The 16,284-nt window shown below is 39.7% G+C and overlaps 1 protein-coding gene across 13 annotated transcripts in view; it reads left to right on the top strand.

The window, feature by feature from the left end:
* DLG2 (discs large MAGUK scaffold protein 2) overlaps positions 1-12,913 on the top strand; it is a 986,985-nt gene extending 974,072 nt beyond the window's left edge. For all 13 annotated transcript variants that reach the window (XM_083854323.1, XM_083854322.1, XM_083854321.1 and 10 more), the window contains 6 exons: positions 1,220-1,270; positions 2,052-2,153; positions 3,016-3,188; positions 3,890-3,999; positions 9,248-9,339; positions 10,045-12,913. In XM_083854323.1, the coding sequence (XP_083710449.1) occupies positions 1,220-1,270; positions 2,052-2,153; positions 3,016-3,188; positions 3,890-3,999; positions 9,248-9,339; positions 10,045-10,151 (635 nt within the window). In that variant the 3' untranslated portion in view covers positions 10,152-12,913. The remainder of the gene's footprint in view (positions 1-1,219; positions 1,271-2,051; positions 2,154-3,015; positions 3,189-3,889; positions 4,000-9,247; positions 9,340-10,044) is intronic.
* Positions 12,914-16,284: the final 3,371 nt, after the last annotated feature.

Here is a 16,284-nt window from a genome sequence, read left to right as displayed (position 1 = left end):
TATTTCCATCAGGCAAGAAGCACTCTTCCCCTGTATTTGCACACTTTGGTTTGGCAGGAGCCCACCAGAATAATATAACACAGGCTCACATGCATGCAAACAGATGAAACAAAGGCAACCCTGTCTATTTTATAAAGCACTGGTATGCCTTATGATACTCTTTCTTCTGTAGTATCCAAATTAGTTGCAGAATCCCATCCATAGATCTTCTCAGAGACAAACCCTGAATTGAGAAAAAAAAAGTCATCATATCAAACTTTGCTAATCTGTATTTAGAACCTGCCAGAGCCCTCATGCAAAACCAAGTATGTGACAATGACCCAGAAAGAGAAATGAGCAGGAATTATTCGTGCTTTAGGTGAAGAATCCTCCTCCCTGTCCTCTTGTGTTCCCTTGGATGGGAGGACAGCAATGCATCAGGATTGCACACCTGCACCCATGGTCCATATAGTGCCATTTGTTTCTCATGGTGAATATCTCTGGTTCAGTCGCCTAAATATCACCATGAGGAAACAGCACCGTCCTAAAAGGGACAAATGTATAAAATGTGATGCTCTGAAACCTTTGCTGAAGATATTCAAAATCTGCCTAGACATGCTCCTGTACAGCCTGTTCTAGGTGCTTTAGCAAGGAGAAATTGGACTAAATGATCTTCAGATGGTGAAAGTCCCCTTTAGCCCCTTTCTGTGAGTCTGTAATTTGTGTTCAGGGAAAGGATAAGGATCAGAAAATAGCTCATAGCTAGATGTCAGGCTGTGAATGCATTAAACTATGGAAGCTATGCACTGAAGGACAATCAACCAATATACACATATATATATATAAATATTCTGTACAAAAAATTGTTCTAGGTAGCCTGTTGATTTACTCTGCAGCTACATGTTAGGGCCTTAACAATAGGAAAAGGATTGCATCTTAAATTGCTGCACTATCCTTGTAAACAGCCTTGTATCAAATTGCAAATAAGGGCATGTTGCCCATCAATAAAAAAGCCTAATATCAGTAAATAGAATTGAAACACATGGAGGGGGAGGGCAGGGAAGGAAAAAACTGACTCCATACCTGGAAGTTATGATGGACTTTGGAATGGTTCAGGTGAGAGTCTTATCAAGAGAGAAGTGTTGAACCTGGTCTGTCTCTATGTGAAGCATTTTATCAGATTAAAGTACCTGACATTTTGCTCATCAGCTTCAATCTCTTTTTTTTCTTTTCTCATCAGGAGGCCAAGAGGACTGCATCCTTTCTTATGAACCTGTCACAAGACAGGAAAGTAAGTTTCATCTTTTCTATCACTCTTCCTTATGTTTTTGTTTCAGAGTTTGGGGGCCAGCAGAGTGAGCCTTGCTCTTCCAGTCCCAGATTCACTGTAGCTTCCTTTTCTTGGACACTCAGTCTATTTTCATATTAAAAAAAAAACTTATGTTATGGTATTCCTTGGAAGCCACTACTTCTTAACATTCCCAGGACTCTTCTTCACGGTACATTCTAATGGACTTTACTAGTTCACTAGAAAATTAATCAGTAAATTTTCTAGATTTAATGCAATATTGTTACATGGAAAGCCTTTATTATGCTTCTCATATGGTATGTGACATTGTCCAGGGCAGACAAACACATGGAAAGGCAACTTAAAATGGGAGCACATCCATCTGGTTTAATGGGGGGTGCAGTTTTGAGGTGAAAAAAAAGGTGAAAAAACTTGAGGTGAAAAAAAGGCTACAATAGCCTTTCCATACCTCATGGAAGAGTCCATCTGCAAGCATTTGGGAGTGGCCTTGTTAAGCGATAGTAAATATATCTATGCTTCTACATAGTCATTTGACTTGTGCATGGACCATCACAGAGCTCTGCAGTGGTATTCATTCCATCATTCCCTTTTCTCATGTCAATAAATAAAATATTCATCAATAAAATGTGCTCCTAAGTTTTCACTTCATACATAAAGACAATAAATCTGGTTGGTGATATTTGAGTGCATTCATTTATTATATAGTATTTATTATTTATTGTGGATAAGATCATCAAAATATGCCTTTCTTTTTGTTTTTCAGTTAATTACACCAGGCCGGTTATTATTCTGGGCCCTATGAAAGATCGGATCAATGATGATTTGATATCTGAGTTCCCTGATAAATTTGGGTCATGTGTACCACGTAAGTATGATTTTACTCCTAGTTCTGCAGCTGAGTGAATGGTATTCCTTGGTGCCACACATTAATTAAATTTCTAGGAAAGCAGCATCCATGAACTATGCATAGTTGCATTTCTCAAAAGTCATTTTTTCATCAGACAGAAAAGGGGAAAGGAACGAAAAAAAATTTTAAAATTCAAAAAATGTTGTGAGTATCTGGAAAAAAATTCTGAAAGTTTGAAATGCTGTTAAAATTTAAAATGTTTCAACTCAATTGCACAACATCCACTAGTAAATATACAGAAAAATCTGTGATTTGTGTGAGATATAGACTGTTGAATCCAAAAGCAATGTTAGAACCTGAATTAAACAGATTATTTATATCTTGGACCATTAGAGCTTGCTGTTTATTTGAGGGCCTAATTGCAGTTGTACTTCATTTTAAATGGTTGTCTCTGGCAATACACTAAGTTAAAACTACTAGAGATGAGAACAGAATCAGGCTTATAATAAGGCTAAATTGAGTTGATGAGATTGCAATCCATTTTATCACTGTAATAACATTAAATTGAAACTAGGAAATGCATTTTATATTTGAGGTTTGTGTGTGATTCTGCTGAAAAAAGTGGAATTCTGGTAAATCCTAATTTTATTTTAGCCTGTATTGATTGGAGGTAAACATTGGAAGGTATTACTACAAAAAGACAGCTTTACTGTCATAGCTCTATTGAAAACAATATGTAGTAGGCAAAGATCTGCTCTCAGATGTGAAGTGCCCTCACTTAGAGCAGACCCAGCATTGCCCACTGAGCAAACCATGGCTGCATTTTTTGCACTAAATGTTTTTGCAGACTTCTTGATCGTCTGTCTCTTGTTTCATGCAGATACCACACGGCCGAAGCGTGACTATGAAGTGGATGGGAGAGATTATCATTTTGTCATTTCAAGAGAACAAATGGAAAAAGATATCCAAGAGCACAAATTTATAGAAGCTGGGCAGTACAATGATAATTTGTATGGAACTAGTGTCCAGTCTGTAAGATTTGTGGCAGAAAGGGTAGGTTGACAGTATTTTTTTTGCCAGTGCAACATGATCTGTTTTGCTTCCACATTGTGTCTCAGACATGATTCTCTACCAAAAATACAAAATAGCTGCAAAACAGAATCCTAATATTTATAGGCTTTACAATGACTCCACAAGTGGAGTCTCTGACTTTGAATGACATCATTCTTGGTACTGTCTATACTTGGATATAGTGCCATGGATTCAGGGTTCTAACACAGTGCCTCAAGTACTCCTCAAAACAGTCTCTACTCTTCCCTCTGTAAGAGAGGTAGATAAACTAAATCACTTTCCCAAAGGCAAAAGAACAAACCACAGAAATGTTGAATTATTTGCCTCAGGTGACACAGGGAGTCTTTGACGTAAACAAGAACTGAATTAATCACTAAGAACATGGACATCCTGTTACTTTTATAAATGTATTTTCCTCATCTCAAGAAAATCCTCCTGCCCCTGCAAATTTCATCCTAGTAAAAAATAAATCCCAAGTTTGTTCCCGTATCACCAGTGTATATTTATACTGGCACTAAAGCAAAGGAAAGAGCACAGCATAGTGGAGCATATGCCTTAGCTCCCCTTTCCCTGGTGTGCTAGTAATGGCCCCAGGGCACTGCATCACAGATTTTCTTCCTATCTTTTGGCTGATCTGCAGCAAAGTCTGCAAAAATAAACACATGCTCATCTGTTTCCAACAGGGCAAGCACTGTATACTTGATGTGTCAGGAAATGCTATCAAACGACTACAAGTTGCACAACTCTATCCCATTGCTATCTTCATTAAGCCCAAATCATGGGAGCCTCTGATGTGAGTATAAACTTCTTCGAGCATTTTAATTTTTTGGGGGGGTACAGCCTCAAATGGCACCACACAGGTCTTGAGTCTAAATTTTGCTTGTTGTCTAAAATCAGTAATAATGAGATGAAGTAGGATGAGTGCCCTCAGAGCCTGTCATCCACTGTATCCTGGTATCTCAAGGAACTTTGAACCTTTCAGACTGGTACACATGGGATTATGTGCTGGACCATGAAGAACTCCCTACCAGTGCTTGGTGTATTTGCTCCAACCTCTGCAACAGGTTCACCAGGGACTCACTCACGCAGCTTGGCTTGTCCCATGCATCTTCAGATGCTCTTGGGGTTTAGAGTCTGGCCAAGGGCACAAACAAGGAGGTAAACCTATGTCAGACTTGAGGTATGTTCCTCTTCACCAGTCCTTCATTTACCTGCAAGTCTCTAAGAGGATAGGCAAGGAGCCATGGGACTGGAGAGGGGCAAACATAAGGCTTACAAGAATGAAAGAGAAGACACAAGCTCCGTGCTGCCAAGTCTGTCCAAGGTGGCACATACTTGGGGGATAAGATCAAAACTCAATATAAGATCAGTAAGATGAAATTTAGCACAGATAAAGGAGAGAAAATGCAATGCATGAGTACAAGCAGGGAATAATTTAGCTATAGCACTGCAGAAGAGCATCTGGCAGTTGGGGTGGATCACACAGGAATACGAATAGATGGGTAATGTGGTTGCAAAAAAAGGAAATTGCCACTGTGGGCTGTATTCATATCAGTGTTGTGTAAGGACACAATAGACTCCTATTTTGTTTTACTGGGTATGGATGAGGCCTCAGCTGGAGTGCTGGCCTAATTCTGTTTTCCACCCTGCTGGTGGAGGAGGAGCAGGAATTATTCAGTATCACAGAGAGAAGGCTGAGGAGAAAATATGGAATTGATATTCATCTTGAGTTAAAACTCAGGATAAAATAGATAGATATCAAGTTGTTTTCCATGTACACTTACAGTTATGCAAGAGCTATCAGCTTAATTTTCTGTCATAGGGGTGAAATTTTGAATTGTGGCAATTCTGTTCAATAATTTTATTGACAACATGGCTGAGGGTACTGAGTCTTTCATGAGTAAATTTGCAAATGACACTAACTGGGAGTGTGTGTCAATCTGCTGGAAGGTTGGAGGGCTCTGCAGAGAGACCTGGAATGACTGGATGGCTGGGCAGAGTCTGATAAGATGAAGTTTAATAAGTCCAAGTGCCAAGTCCTGCATTTTGGCAGGACAATAACCCCCTGCAATGCTATAAACTGGGGACAGTGTGGCTGGACAGTGCCCAGGAGGAAAGGGACCTGGGGATTCTGATGACAGCAGCTGAACATGAGCCAGCAGTGTGCCCAGGTGGCCAATGAGGCCAAAGGCATCCTGGCCAGTATCAGGAATAGTGTGGCCAGCAGGAGCAGGGAGGTCATTCTTCCCCTGTCCTGGGCACTGGTGAGGCCACACCTTGAGTGCTGTGTCCAGTTCTGGCCCCTCAGTTTGGGAAGGACATTGAGACACTTGAGCACGTCCAGAGAAGGAAACAAGGAACACAATTCCTGTGAGGAACAACCGAGGAAGCTGGGATTGTTTAGCCTGGAGAAAAGGAGATTCAGGGGTGACCTTATCACTCTCTACAACTTCCTGAAAGGTGGCTCTAGTCAGGTGGGGGTTGGTCTCTTTTTCCAGGCAGCAACTGACAGAACAAGAGGACACTGTCTTAAGCTGTGCTCAGGGAAATATAGGTTGGATATTGGGATATTTTTTTTTCTATAGAAAGGATGATAAAGTACTGGAATTGTCTGCCCGGGGAGGTGGTAGAGTCACCATCCCTGGTTGTGTTTAAAAAAGACTGGATGTGGCACTTGGTGCCATGATTTAGTTGAGGTGTTAGGGCATGGGTTGGATTCAATGATCTTGAAGGTCTCTTCCAAACTAATGATTCTTGTGATTCTGTGACTCCCCTCCCCCAGGGCTCTGCAAATGCCAGGTAGTGCCGTAGGTATGTGTTTGACAGCCAAAATGTTGGCACTCCCTCTCGTGACAGATGCGTGTCTGGTGATTGTAACAGTGTGCCTGCAGCCACTGGTCACAGAGCCCAAGAATGCCAACCCAACCCATCCCTGGAATATGCATTCTTCTTGGCCCTGCTTTTGGCAAAGCTTTTGGCTTGCCGTATGTCCAGCCATATTACAAGGAATGATGCACAATATCTGGTACTTGCACAGCACTATCCTGACTTCCTGACTTTTTTTCCAGCCCTACAATTCAATAATATTCTGATTTTGTTGCTGTGTAGAAGGGGAAGGGTCATCTGATAGCCTGCCTTCTGCATTGATTGTTTCAACAGAGATCTTAATCTACAGTTTTCCAATTCATAAAACATTCCCATTATTTGTTTAATGCCTTTGGAGTGATTAAAAAACAAAGTAAATAAAAGTGGCCCTTTTTCTGAAAAATAAATCAGGCAGAACCAGAAAAGTGGCGATAACATAAAGGCTTTGTTGATTTGATTATAGAACAGCAAATCCTTGAATAGACAGAATGGTGTTAAGAAGATGCAAAATATTATGACAATCATTCTGCTATTGAACCAAAGCAATGCTAATTACTTCACTTAGGGCAATAAAACAAGTGGGCTGTTTAAAAAATGCCTTGACTTGACACTCAGTGCTATGATCTAGTTAACAAGGTGGTGACCAGTCAAAGGTTGGACTTTATGATCTTGGAGGTCTTTTCCAACTTCACGATTCTGTGATTCAGTCTTTTTTAGGTGTGTAACTGCAACACAAAAATTATTATAGGTTTATCTGTCATAACTATTACTCCTATTCATACAAATGAGTTGAAAGCTACTTCAATAGCAAAGTCAAAACACAAAAGACAAAAAAATTCTAATCACAAGATGCAGAGAAACAAAGATAGAAGATTTCTCTTTCATCAAAATTAGCACATAAAGTTGTAGTCTCTCATTTATACATATGCTTATTTGCACCCATCTGAAGTGGAGGTAAGAAGAGTGAAGAGAGCATAAAACAAGTTTGCACCTGCTCTTGAAAGAACACATGGCTATTGCTGTAAACAAATTGCTCCTTCCTTCCTTCCTTCCTTCCTTCCTTCCTTCCTTCCTTCCTTCCTTCCTTCCTTCCTTCCTTCCTTCCTTCCTTCCTTCCTTCCTTCCTTCCTTCCTTCCTTCCTTCCTTCCTTCCTTCCTTCCTTCCTTCCTTCCTTCCTTCCTTCCTTCCTTCCTTCCTTCCTTCCTCTTCCCTCCCTCCCCTTCCTCCATTCCTCTCTTCCCACTCCTACATGACTCCACCTGGTTTACTCCCAGAGGCTTGCTTGTTCATACCCTTCAATCAGCCTGTCTCTCGAGGAATGAGGACAGTGGTGAGATCATGGGGATGAGAAATGGAAGTAAGAAAGAACCAGCCTGGCTGAGCTCTTCACTGGGAGAGGAAGAGAACCCTGGAAAATATGCACTATATTTTGAATTAATCAGCTGTGCAGGTCCCTGGCTAAGAAATAAGAAATAGAAGGGACAGCAGTATGACGGCACTTTAATTTCATCACAAAAAATGGACATCATGGTCCTCCCCCTTCTCCATACTCTTTTCTAATGGCACAGAATGGGCAGAGTCAGGAATACAACTAGCACCGTTTTATACCCCAGGCAAATCTACAACCTGAAAGTGTAGCGCAAATTTCTACCTGTTTCAAAGTACTTCCTAATTTAAACACTTGTTTATATTTTTATTTGTATTGTTTTTTCTGCTATTCAAAGATCTTGAGCAAGGGAAGACTTTTAAAATTTTACCAGAAACAAATCTGAAAGGAAGAGGATGTTGTTAGCATTACAATACTGGTTAAGTGCTGTAAGATGAAAGTGTTAAGTTTGCCTAAGAATTTGCAGTGGTATGTCCCACTTCAAGACAGAGTTTTAGTTCAGTCACCTAAAGTAGGTTTAGCTGATATGAAATCCACCCAAACTTGATTTGATAGCAATTTTTCCAATAAACAGAATTAGTATTATTACAAATTTAGCAGAACAACACAAACCTTATATCAAACCTTTTTATATAATCTACAAATAACTGACATTAATTTTAAAAGAAGTCTTTCTTAGCCTTTATTCTATAAACCTGCTTTCTCCATGGCATTAGTATTTGCAAAGAGATTTTTCTAAGCAGTGTTCCCAGCTATATGGTTACATATATAGGTAGGCAGCTTTAAGCCATTTCTGGAAACACCTTTTTGCATTCTGGACAACTTCCAGAATGTTTTTCAGAAGCCAAGTAGGAGTTAGCTGCAGCAAGTTCATACTGTTGTGCACTTCATAGAACGGGGTTTTTTTGCACCATCATGTCCATAATTTCCTACATGCATCACCCATGGCATACTGTGTACAGTCCATTACCACATAAACATATAATTCAGTGCAAGGCATAAAATCAGATTTATGCTTTCCTACTTGCCTCAGAAAATTTCTGTCATGTTTTAAGAAGTAATGAATCTACACTGGGAAAAAATGCTAGAACAAGCAAACTCTATTTATTATTGATAATTTAGACATCTACAAGCATATAAGGCAGTAAATGAATATGAGCTTGATTCATTGCAAATATACAGGGGTATTAATACTTAAGTGTGCACAGGCAAGACAACTCATTTCTTAAACTTATTAAATTATGCTTCTGTTGAAACAGAAATGAACCATCAAATAACAAAACACTGAAAAAAACCAGAATGTCTGTCTTTGTTTTTGTGTTTATTGGCACCCAGTAAGCAGTCAGTGCAACCTTATCCATCTGAGACCATCAGCTGAGTCTGGGAGATACAGAGATTCCTGAAGGAGCTTCAGGCAGGAGTGCCGGGTGCTCAGACTGTGGGACATCCTGGATTCCAGACCTGTCTATGGATTCCTGATGTCTCAAGCTGTCAGTTAGCAGCTACCAGACTCAGGCCTTGTATTTTGTTTGAGAATGTAAAGTAGTGAACCCAAGAGAAAATTTGGTGGAGAAAAGTGAAATGGAAAATAGTCTGAAGAAGTAGTTTTTTACAACATAAGAATAAAATTCAATTGAAAATATTGAAGCTGTCCATGAACTGTTAGAAGAATTTTACTATTTTTCTCTTTTACCAATCTCAATCCATCTGTGATTCAGTTGAACATGCCTTTTGAAAGCCATTCTATCAAGAATCTAAACTTTTTGATTACTTTCTCCATATTTCTAGGGAAATGAATAAACGTCTTACAGAGGAGCAAGCAAAGAAAACCTATGATCGAGCAATTAAATTAGAACAAGAATTTGGAGAATATTTCACAGGTATGTTTTTATCAATACCAACTTTTTTCCACAAGATATAGTCTTCTATTCCAAAACCACTGGATCAACTCTGTCTTTGACCTAGAGTACCTGTCAGTATAGTGTGCCCAGAGCAAGGACTTCTGGCTTGAGAGTATGGTTTCCTTGAAATTCAAGACCAGTTGAGGCACTTGACTCCTCAAACTCCAAAAGTTTGATGCCCTGAAGGAGTATCTATGCTGAGGGAAATTAAAGGACAAACCACTGTGCTTTGTGTTACAGTTGCTTTACCTTCTTTCAGCTTGGGCCTGATCTTGTTAACCTCAGCAGCCAAGAGTGAACTCATAATAACCAGATCAGAAAGGTTGTAAATCTGCTGCTGCCCACTGCTGAAGTAGGTTCTAAATCAAATGAAGTGTAAAGCTTAACCTCTAACAGTGGGAATCTCTTGTGGTTCCCTTCCCAGGACAGAACTGCTAGTTCTCTGAACTAACCTGGCTCAGTCTTCTCAGTACAAGCAGTGGGATGGGTCTTTGTCATAGACAGGTGCCATTGATTTGAACTTAGTTGTCATCTGCAGGGTTACGACTTTTCTATAATCAACATCTCAGTATGCCAGTATTCCTTCTCATTCCATGAGTATCTATGAGTATGTTGAAGATCTGCTGACGCTGGATGCTGTATCTATCAATTAAAAGAAATATTGATATGTTTTCTCTACTGCAGCTATTGTCCAAGGAGATAGCTTAGAAGATATATATAATCAATGCAAACTTGTAATTGAAGAACAATCTGGGCCTTTCATCTGGATTCCTTCAAAGGAAAAATTATAAATTAGCCACTGCACCTCTGATTACGACGGGAGAATATTTAGAAGAAAACTATAATATACTATTTGGAGGCTTTCCTGTTTTTGTTGCATTTATGTCCTTTGCAGTCAATGTGAATTTTGATGAATGTACAACACAAAGTGTTTGAAGCCATGAAGGACACTGATGGGTCAAAGGGTAGGAACAAAAAGACTTCTACCATATAAAGCAAATCTGTTGTGTGCTCAGAGCACGAGTTGTAGGTATAAACTTTTGACATGGAGACCCTCTGTCACGGGGAGCTAAGCCACCTCCTGTGCCCACGCGGACATTTTGATCAATTTCAATGGCTGAGCTCAGTGTGTTGATTGCTTTAGAGAAGTTCCCAGCTCTTGAACCTCATATGGGGCTTGATCCTGCAAGGCGCTCAGCACTTGACCCCAGTTCCTACACTTGAGTAGCCTGTTGATTTGGAGTCACTTGTGACCCTTCCCTACACCGTTCAGTCCCACCAGTTCCAGTAGGACTATTCACACGCTCAAAGCTAAGCACAGGCTTAAGCATTTTTGCTAGATCAGGGCCACATGCACCTTGCAAAATCAAGCTCAGAGTATTTGGTCCCCCTTCCTAACTGAGGTAACTGTTAGGACACTCTGTGACCTGACTGGGAGGTGGGTCCTGTTCTAAGCTTGTCATTGCACATTTGTAGTTGGTACACCTCGACTTTGGTAACTATGCACATCTTTTGATTTCTGAAACCAAGTCAACCATTTCTTTTTTTCCCCTTTGGAAGCATATTGCATCAGGAACTACCCACAATATGGTTTATTTTGATGGTGTTTAGGGGTGGGAGAGGATGGAAGCATTTCACATCACACACACGTGCACACAAACACATTCCCATGCGGACACACACATGTATGAGGATTCACAGCACCTATGTTAACAAGGAGGGATACAACTGGGAAAAGCTTTAAAATTTTTGATTGTCTATTTTATCATTTATATTGATAGAAGGCACTTAAAGATGGAATAATTTATAAAAATAAAAATATATTGATGTATAGAAACTAATTTCTATAGGTAAAATGTTTTTGTGAAGATATTTTGTAAAGATTAATTAATTGAAAGATTAAATATTTACACCCTTGTGTGACTGTCAAATGTAAAGAGGACCATCAAGTTGCATTATACTTCTTCCATAACAGATTCTCTATTATTAATGACAAGCAAGATAATTCCTTAAATTGTAGTTGTCATCTTGTTTTTCTTTAAATTTAATCCTCTCCCTTGCCTCTGTTTAATCATGATGAACTCCTGCAGAAAGATCTCTTGAACTCACTGCCCTGTAGGAATTTTCTGAACACAAAAGGATAATAATGCATCTTTGAAAGGGAAAGCAAAATGTCAGTGCTTAAATGCAGATAGTAATTTCTGTCTTAGGAAAGAGGCACCCTTAATCCCCAAATGTTTTACGATTCTTCCTGTTTCCTTCAGGGAAATAAAAAAAGTCTTTGATCTTTCCTCTCTTTTCAGGCAGGTTGCAATCTAACTTGTATCTTCATTCATTTCACAGTCAACAAGGGTCTTAAAAGCAGAAACTGAGGCAATAGACATTTGTGAGGGATTTGGGGAAGGTCTGTGGAATTGCAGTTTGGGATATATGGATGGGGAGAAGGAGGTATTTTTTTTTTCTCATTTCACATTGCCCTTCTTCTGTATACTGATGCCATTCTTTACGGACTTACAAGGGGACAACTGCAACAGATGCTGTGACAGTAGAACTGAATTGCCTTTGCTGCTGCTGGACCATGTTCTCTATAAAACCCACACTCCTGCCTCCGCTGCACTGCAGGAGTGCAATGCTTATAGCTGGTGGCTACAGCAACCCTAATGCTTACGGATGTCTTAAGGGCAAATGCTAAATAGACTCCTGTGGCAGTTGTCTGTTCGAAGCTTACATTGCTGCACCCTGTCCAGCTGACAGGTCTATCCAGCCACCTTCCGCGGACAGCGCGACGAGCTGGATGTTTGCAAAAGCCACCAGCAGTGACAGGGTTAAAAATACGGGCATTTTACTGGCTCTGAGTGGGCCTCTCACGCTTACTGCCCAACTATGGTAACTCTGAGAAGTTCACACTTCTTTAACTATTTTTCCTGCCTGGTCAGCGCAGATTTATAAACAAGGGTTTCAGTTAAGTCTCCAGAAGAGCTTTGTAACCAGAAGGGCTATAAACTTTTTTTTTTTTTTTTTTAATAATATTAATTAATGAATGCTTTGATTTTGGATAATTCTGCAGAAGTCCACAGAGTGGCCCCAGATCTTTGGAAGCCATGGATTTTTCCATGCTAGCAAAATACTATTGCCCCAGGTTGGGAAATAGCCCACCAGACCTGAAAAACCAAGTATCCTAAAGCAGGAACTTAATTCTAATTCTCAGCTCTGTTTTTAAGCAATCAATCACATCTGCTTCTTTGTTTCTTAGTTCAGCATGCAGCCTTTTATGGTACTATCCTACTAGTAACTGTTTTGCTTTGTCATGTGCTGTGCTTTACGGTGAACAGTAACACTACGGCTGAGTACAATCGATTTTTCCATCAGTCCTTGGTTACTGTAGTAACATTATTTATTTTTCCCTGTCTGTTGTTTGTGCTTCCATTTTAGAGTTGACATTGCACTTCTTTTTTTTTTTTCTTTTTTTTTCTTTTTTTTAAAATAAAACATATATTTAAAAACAAATCGTCAAGAGAATCAGTGAGAGATCTTATTTCCCTTAGGACTTGTACTCCCATTTGTTTTGTGTGTTGATGTTTTGCATTCCATGTTACAGCATCCTCAGAGCTGCAGTCCATTTTTGCATTGCAGCTGTTCAGATCATACTGGGTGGTAGTGGGAGGAGGAAGAAAAGCATAAGACTTATGCAAAATTACATCTGGTGAAAAAGTCCAAACTCACAACCCACAGCAATTGGCACCTGACTCCATATTGGTGTTAACACAGTTTAGCATAATCAGATTCCTTTTCTGTCCATGTAAAAGACTTGGGAGCATCTAACCATGAGACCAATGCAAATGCTGGACCCTTTAGGAAAAGTGCCAGATCACACCCCTGGTGCTATATCTCATGTTCTGGCACAGTGTGTAGCACCGTAGGGTCTAAGCAGAATCAAAATTATCCCAGCTTTTTGTCCACCCATGAATGATCACAATGACATCTTGCTAGCTTTGTGCAGATGTGCAATATTACAACTTAATTATTTTTCCTTGCCACAAATGAAAAAATAATAAAAAAAAATCTTCCATGCACTGACTCATTGAGAGCTTGCTAACAGGGCTCAGTGGAATGGCATTTCTTCACTGGTCTTACGGTCTGACCATCAACCAGTGAAAAAGCCTCTTTTTTGCTTAATCCCCCTTCCTACAGAGGTACCCTGTCCATGCTAGCGCTTTGTAATTTCTTTGGTAGTAAAGGCTGTTTCTAGATCAATATTCTGTGATGTAATTGTGTTAGTAGCTAGCATGGTTTCATGCTCCGGTATGGATAGGGTCCTAGGAACCACTCGGTGAAAGTCAAGGATAAGAAATCTCTCCGTTGCACTGAAATTACAAATCCTCATCCTGGAGAGCAGTGTGGTACCTGAGCTAATAACCACTACGAGCCAGCAACAGTGTCCTAGGTATACAACATCCACCTACCTATTTGCATTTGTTTTGTATGGAGGAATTGTTGGCATTACACCTTCACTGTTACTCACTCATCAGCACCCATTCAAACTGTATTTTTGTTTTGGTTTTCTTATATTTTAATATTTGTTTTTCAAATTGTATCCCTGACCAGAGGGTTCAGAGAGTGAAAACACATGAGGATATTTGTAGGAAAAACCATCTTGAGGAAAAAGTATCAACCTCCTTTTTCAGATGCAGATTTAAAGCCATAATATCTGCCGTGTTCACAGAAAGTGGTCTTTTATCCTTCACAGCTTTTAATCTCAATATTTCCCTTCTTGAACATTTTGCCTGTCATGTTATGCATGTGGTTCACTGTGCAACTGCATTCAAGTGTGCAAGCCCATTCCTTGGTGGAATAAACTTTTTTTCTTTCCCATTAAAAATCAGATATTTTGTCAATTGGTTCAGAAATAAGAATGAGGTCACTATACTAAAAAATAAAGTTTCCATTCTAGGACACAAATCAGCATCAAAGCTAACAACAGATAGCATCTAAAATCTATCCAGCATATAGCTAGCCTAGATCCTCAGCCGGTGGAAATCATGGTCACTACTCTGATTTCAATGGAGTCCATCCCATTTATACCACCTGAAGTTAAACATCCATCCTCCTCATCACATTGATTTTTTTGCATCTCTGTAAAACACCAAGGCCACCTGATTAAATAGCAGCTCAGCACTTTCCATCACTATTTACTGCTTGTTTTACTGTAACACCCAGAGGGCCAAGTCATGGACCAAGATCCTTTTGAGGCCAGTGCTGTGAAATTGCTAACAAAAAGGCACCCCAAGGGCCAAATGGATTTGCAGAAGGCTTAAGCTGCACTGACATCTCACCAAGAGCTATAGAAACTACCACTCTATTGGCCCTTTTTGAGCCTCTGTCTTTAAGGTGAAAAACACGAGAGGCGATCCATCATCTCTCACACTACATTAGCAGCTTACACCTTCTGGCCCTACAGCACAGGCAACTTGCCCTGATGTCAAACAGCATTTCTGGGGATGGGAGCCAGCATCCTAGGCAAGATCTTTGGTGGGGGGTGGGGGGAAAGCATAAAAAAAAGGGAAAAAACAAAAAGGCAACATTGTTGGCTCTTAGTGGGATAGCAGTCTTTTGATTTCTGGACTTGTGCTCCTAAATTTGAATTGGCCAGTTTGAATTTCTGAGTGCAGCAGCCTGTATGCACCAAGCTGCTCCCTCCAGTACAATGTTTGGCGCGCGTCTCTTTAGCAGGATGTTTCTCAGTCCAGCTGTAGTGTGGGGTGCTCAGAATCTGAACTGGAGTTTACAAAACACCCTGTCCAGCTTACACTCCTGTTATGTGTAAATACTCTGCGCATCCATTCCATTTGTGTAAAGAATAAAGCACACACAATTATAAAAATTAAGCTGTATATTTCATACTAGCTGTGTCCTTGCTTATTTATTCCAGTCCAAGCTCTCAGCTATGGTTCAGTTGTAAATGCTTGATAGAGTGTTTATAAATATGTCATGAATTTTATTATAAAATATTAATATTAAAGCATTTTTACACTTTATAGCAAATGGCTTCTTCACAAGGCATAATTTGTCTTTTTTCCTTGGAGCAGAATAGTAACAGAGAAATATTATGCTTTTATTTTGTCTTGAGACATTATCACATTTATCACACAAGACAGACACAAGAGTGGAATTAGGAGGATGGTTTCAAAAATGACTAAGAATAAGACACCTTTTCCCTTCTAGCCCTTTTATATTTCTTTTTGATTTCACATTGATATGGAAGTTGCCACCAAGAGGATTAATTCTGGTGAAATACAGCCACTTTCTCTATTTTTTATAATTAACTAATCATTCCATGTTTATGACATCACTGCACAACCATGGGGAAAAGGACTGTAAGAATTACATTATATCTGCTTGTGAGCAGCTTAGTGGAGCATAAATTCACTTGTGCTATGAGATCCCAACAGGTCAAGAACCTTGGGGTTTGGCCATTCCAGGAATATCTTTGCAGATGGTTTGTGGGCTCCAGGGAGGCCATGTGAACATTGTCAGTCCCCAGCAGAGGCAGTAACATGATGGTGACACTGCTTTTGACACAGACTATCTGCAGTCTAGAGGACCACGCAGCCTTTGTATGGCTCTGGGAGCTACAACTGAGACTATAGGGAAAAAACTCTGTCCACAAGGTTTTACATGTGTGATCACATGGATGGTTAATCATATAAACATCCCTTGTGATGCTTTAGCTTTCTCCAATAGATTCTAAAGAATGAGAGAATCCAAACAATTGACATCAAGAAGGGTCTTTTATTAAATAAAGTACTTTCTTCATCATCCTCTCTCTAGTAGGTCAACCTGAGCCAATTCCCCAGATTGTATTCTGTAGAAACAAGAGAAACTTAGAAAACAATCTTTATCAAATGGATTGGAGACAGAAAGTAC

This window comes from Zosterops lateralis (genome assembly GCF_965231275.1).
Source record: "Zosterops lateralis genome assembly, chromosome: 2".
NCBI classification, from domain to species: domain Eukaryota; kingdom Metazoa; phylum Chordata; class Aves; order Passeriformes; family Zosteropidae; genus Zosterops; species Zosterops lateralis.
The sequence above is the reverse complement of the archived record's forward strand: the minus strand, read 5'-3'. Positions and strand labels throughout refer to the sequence as shown.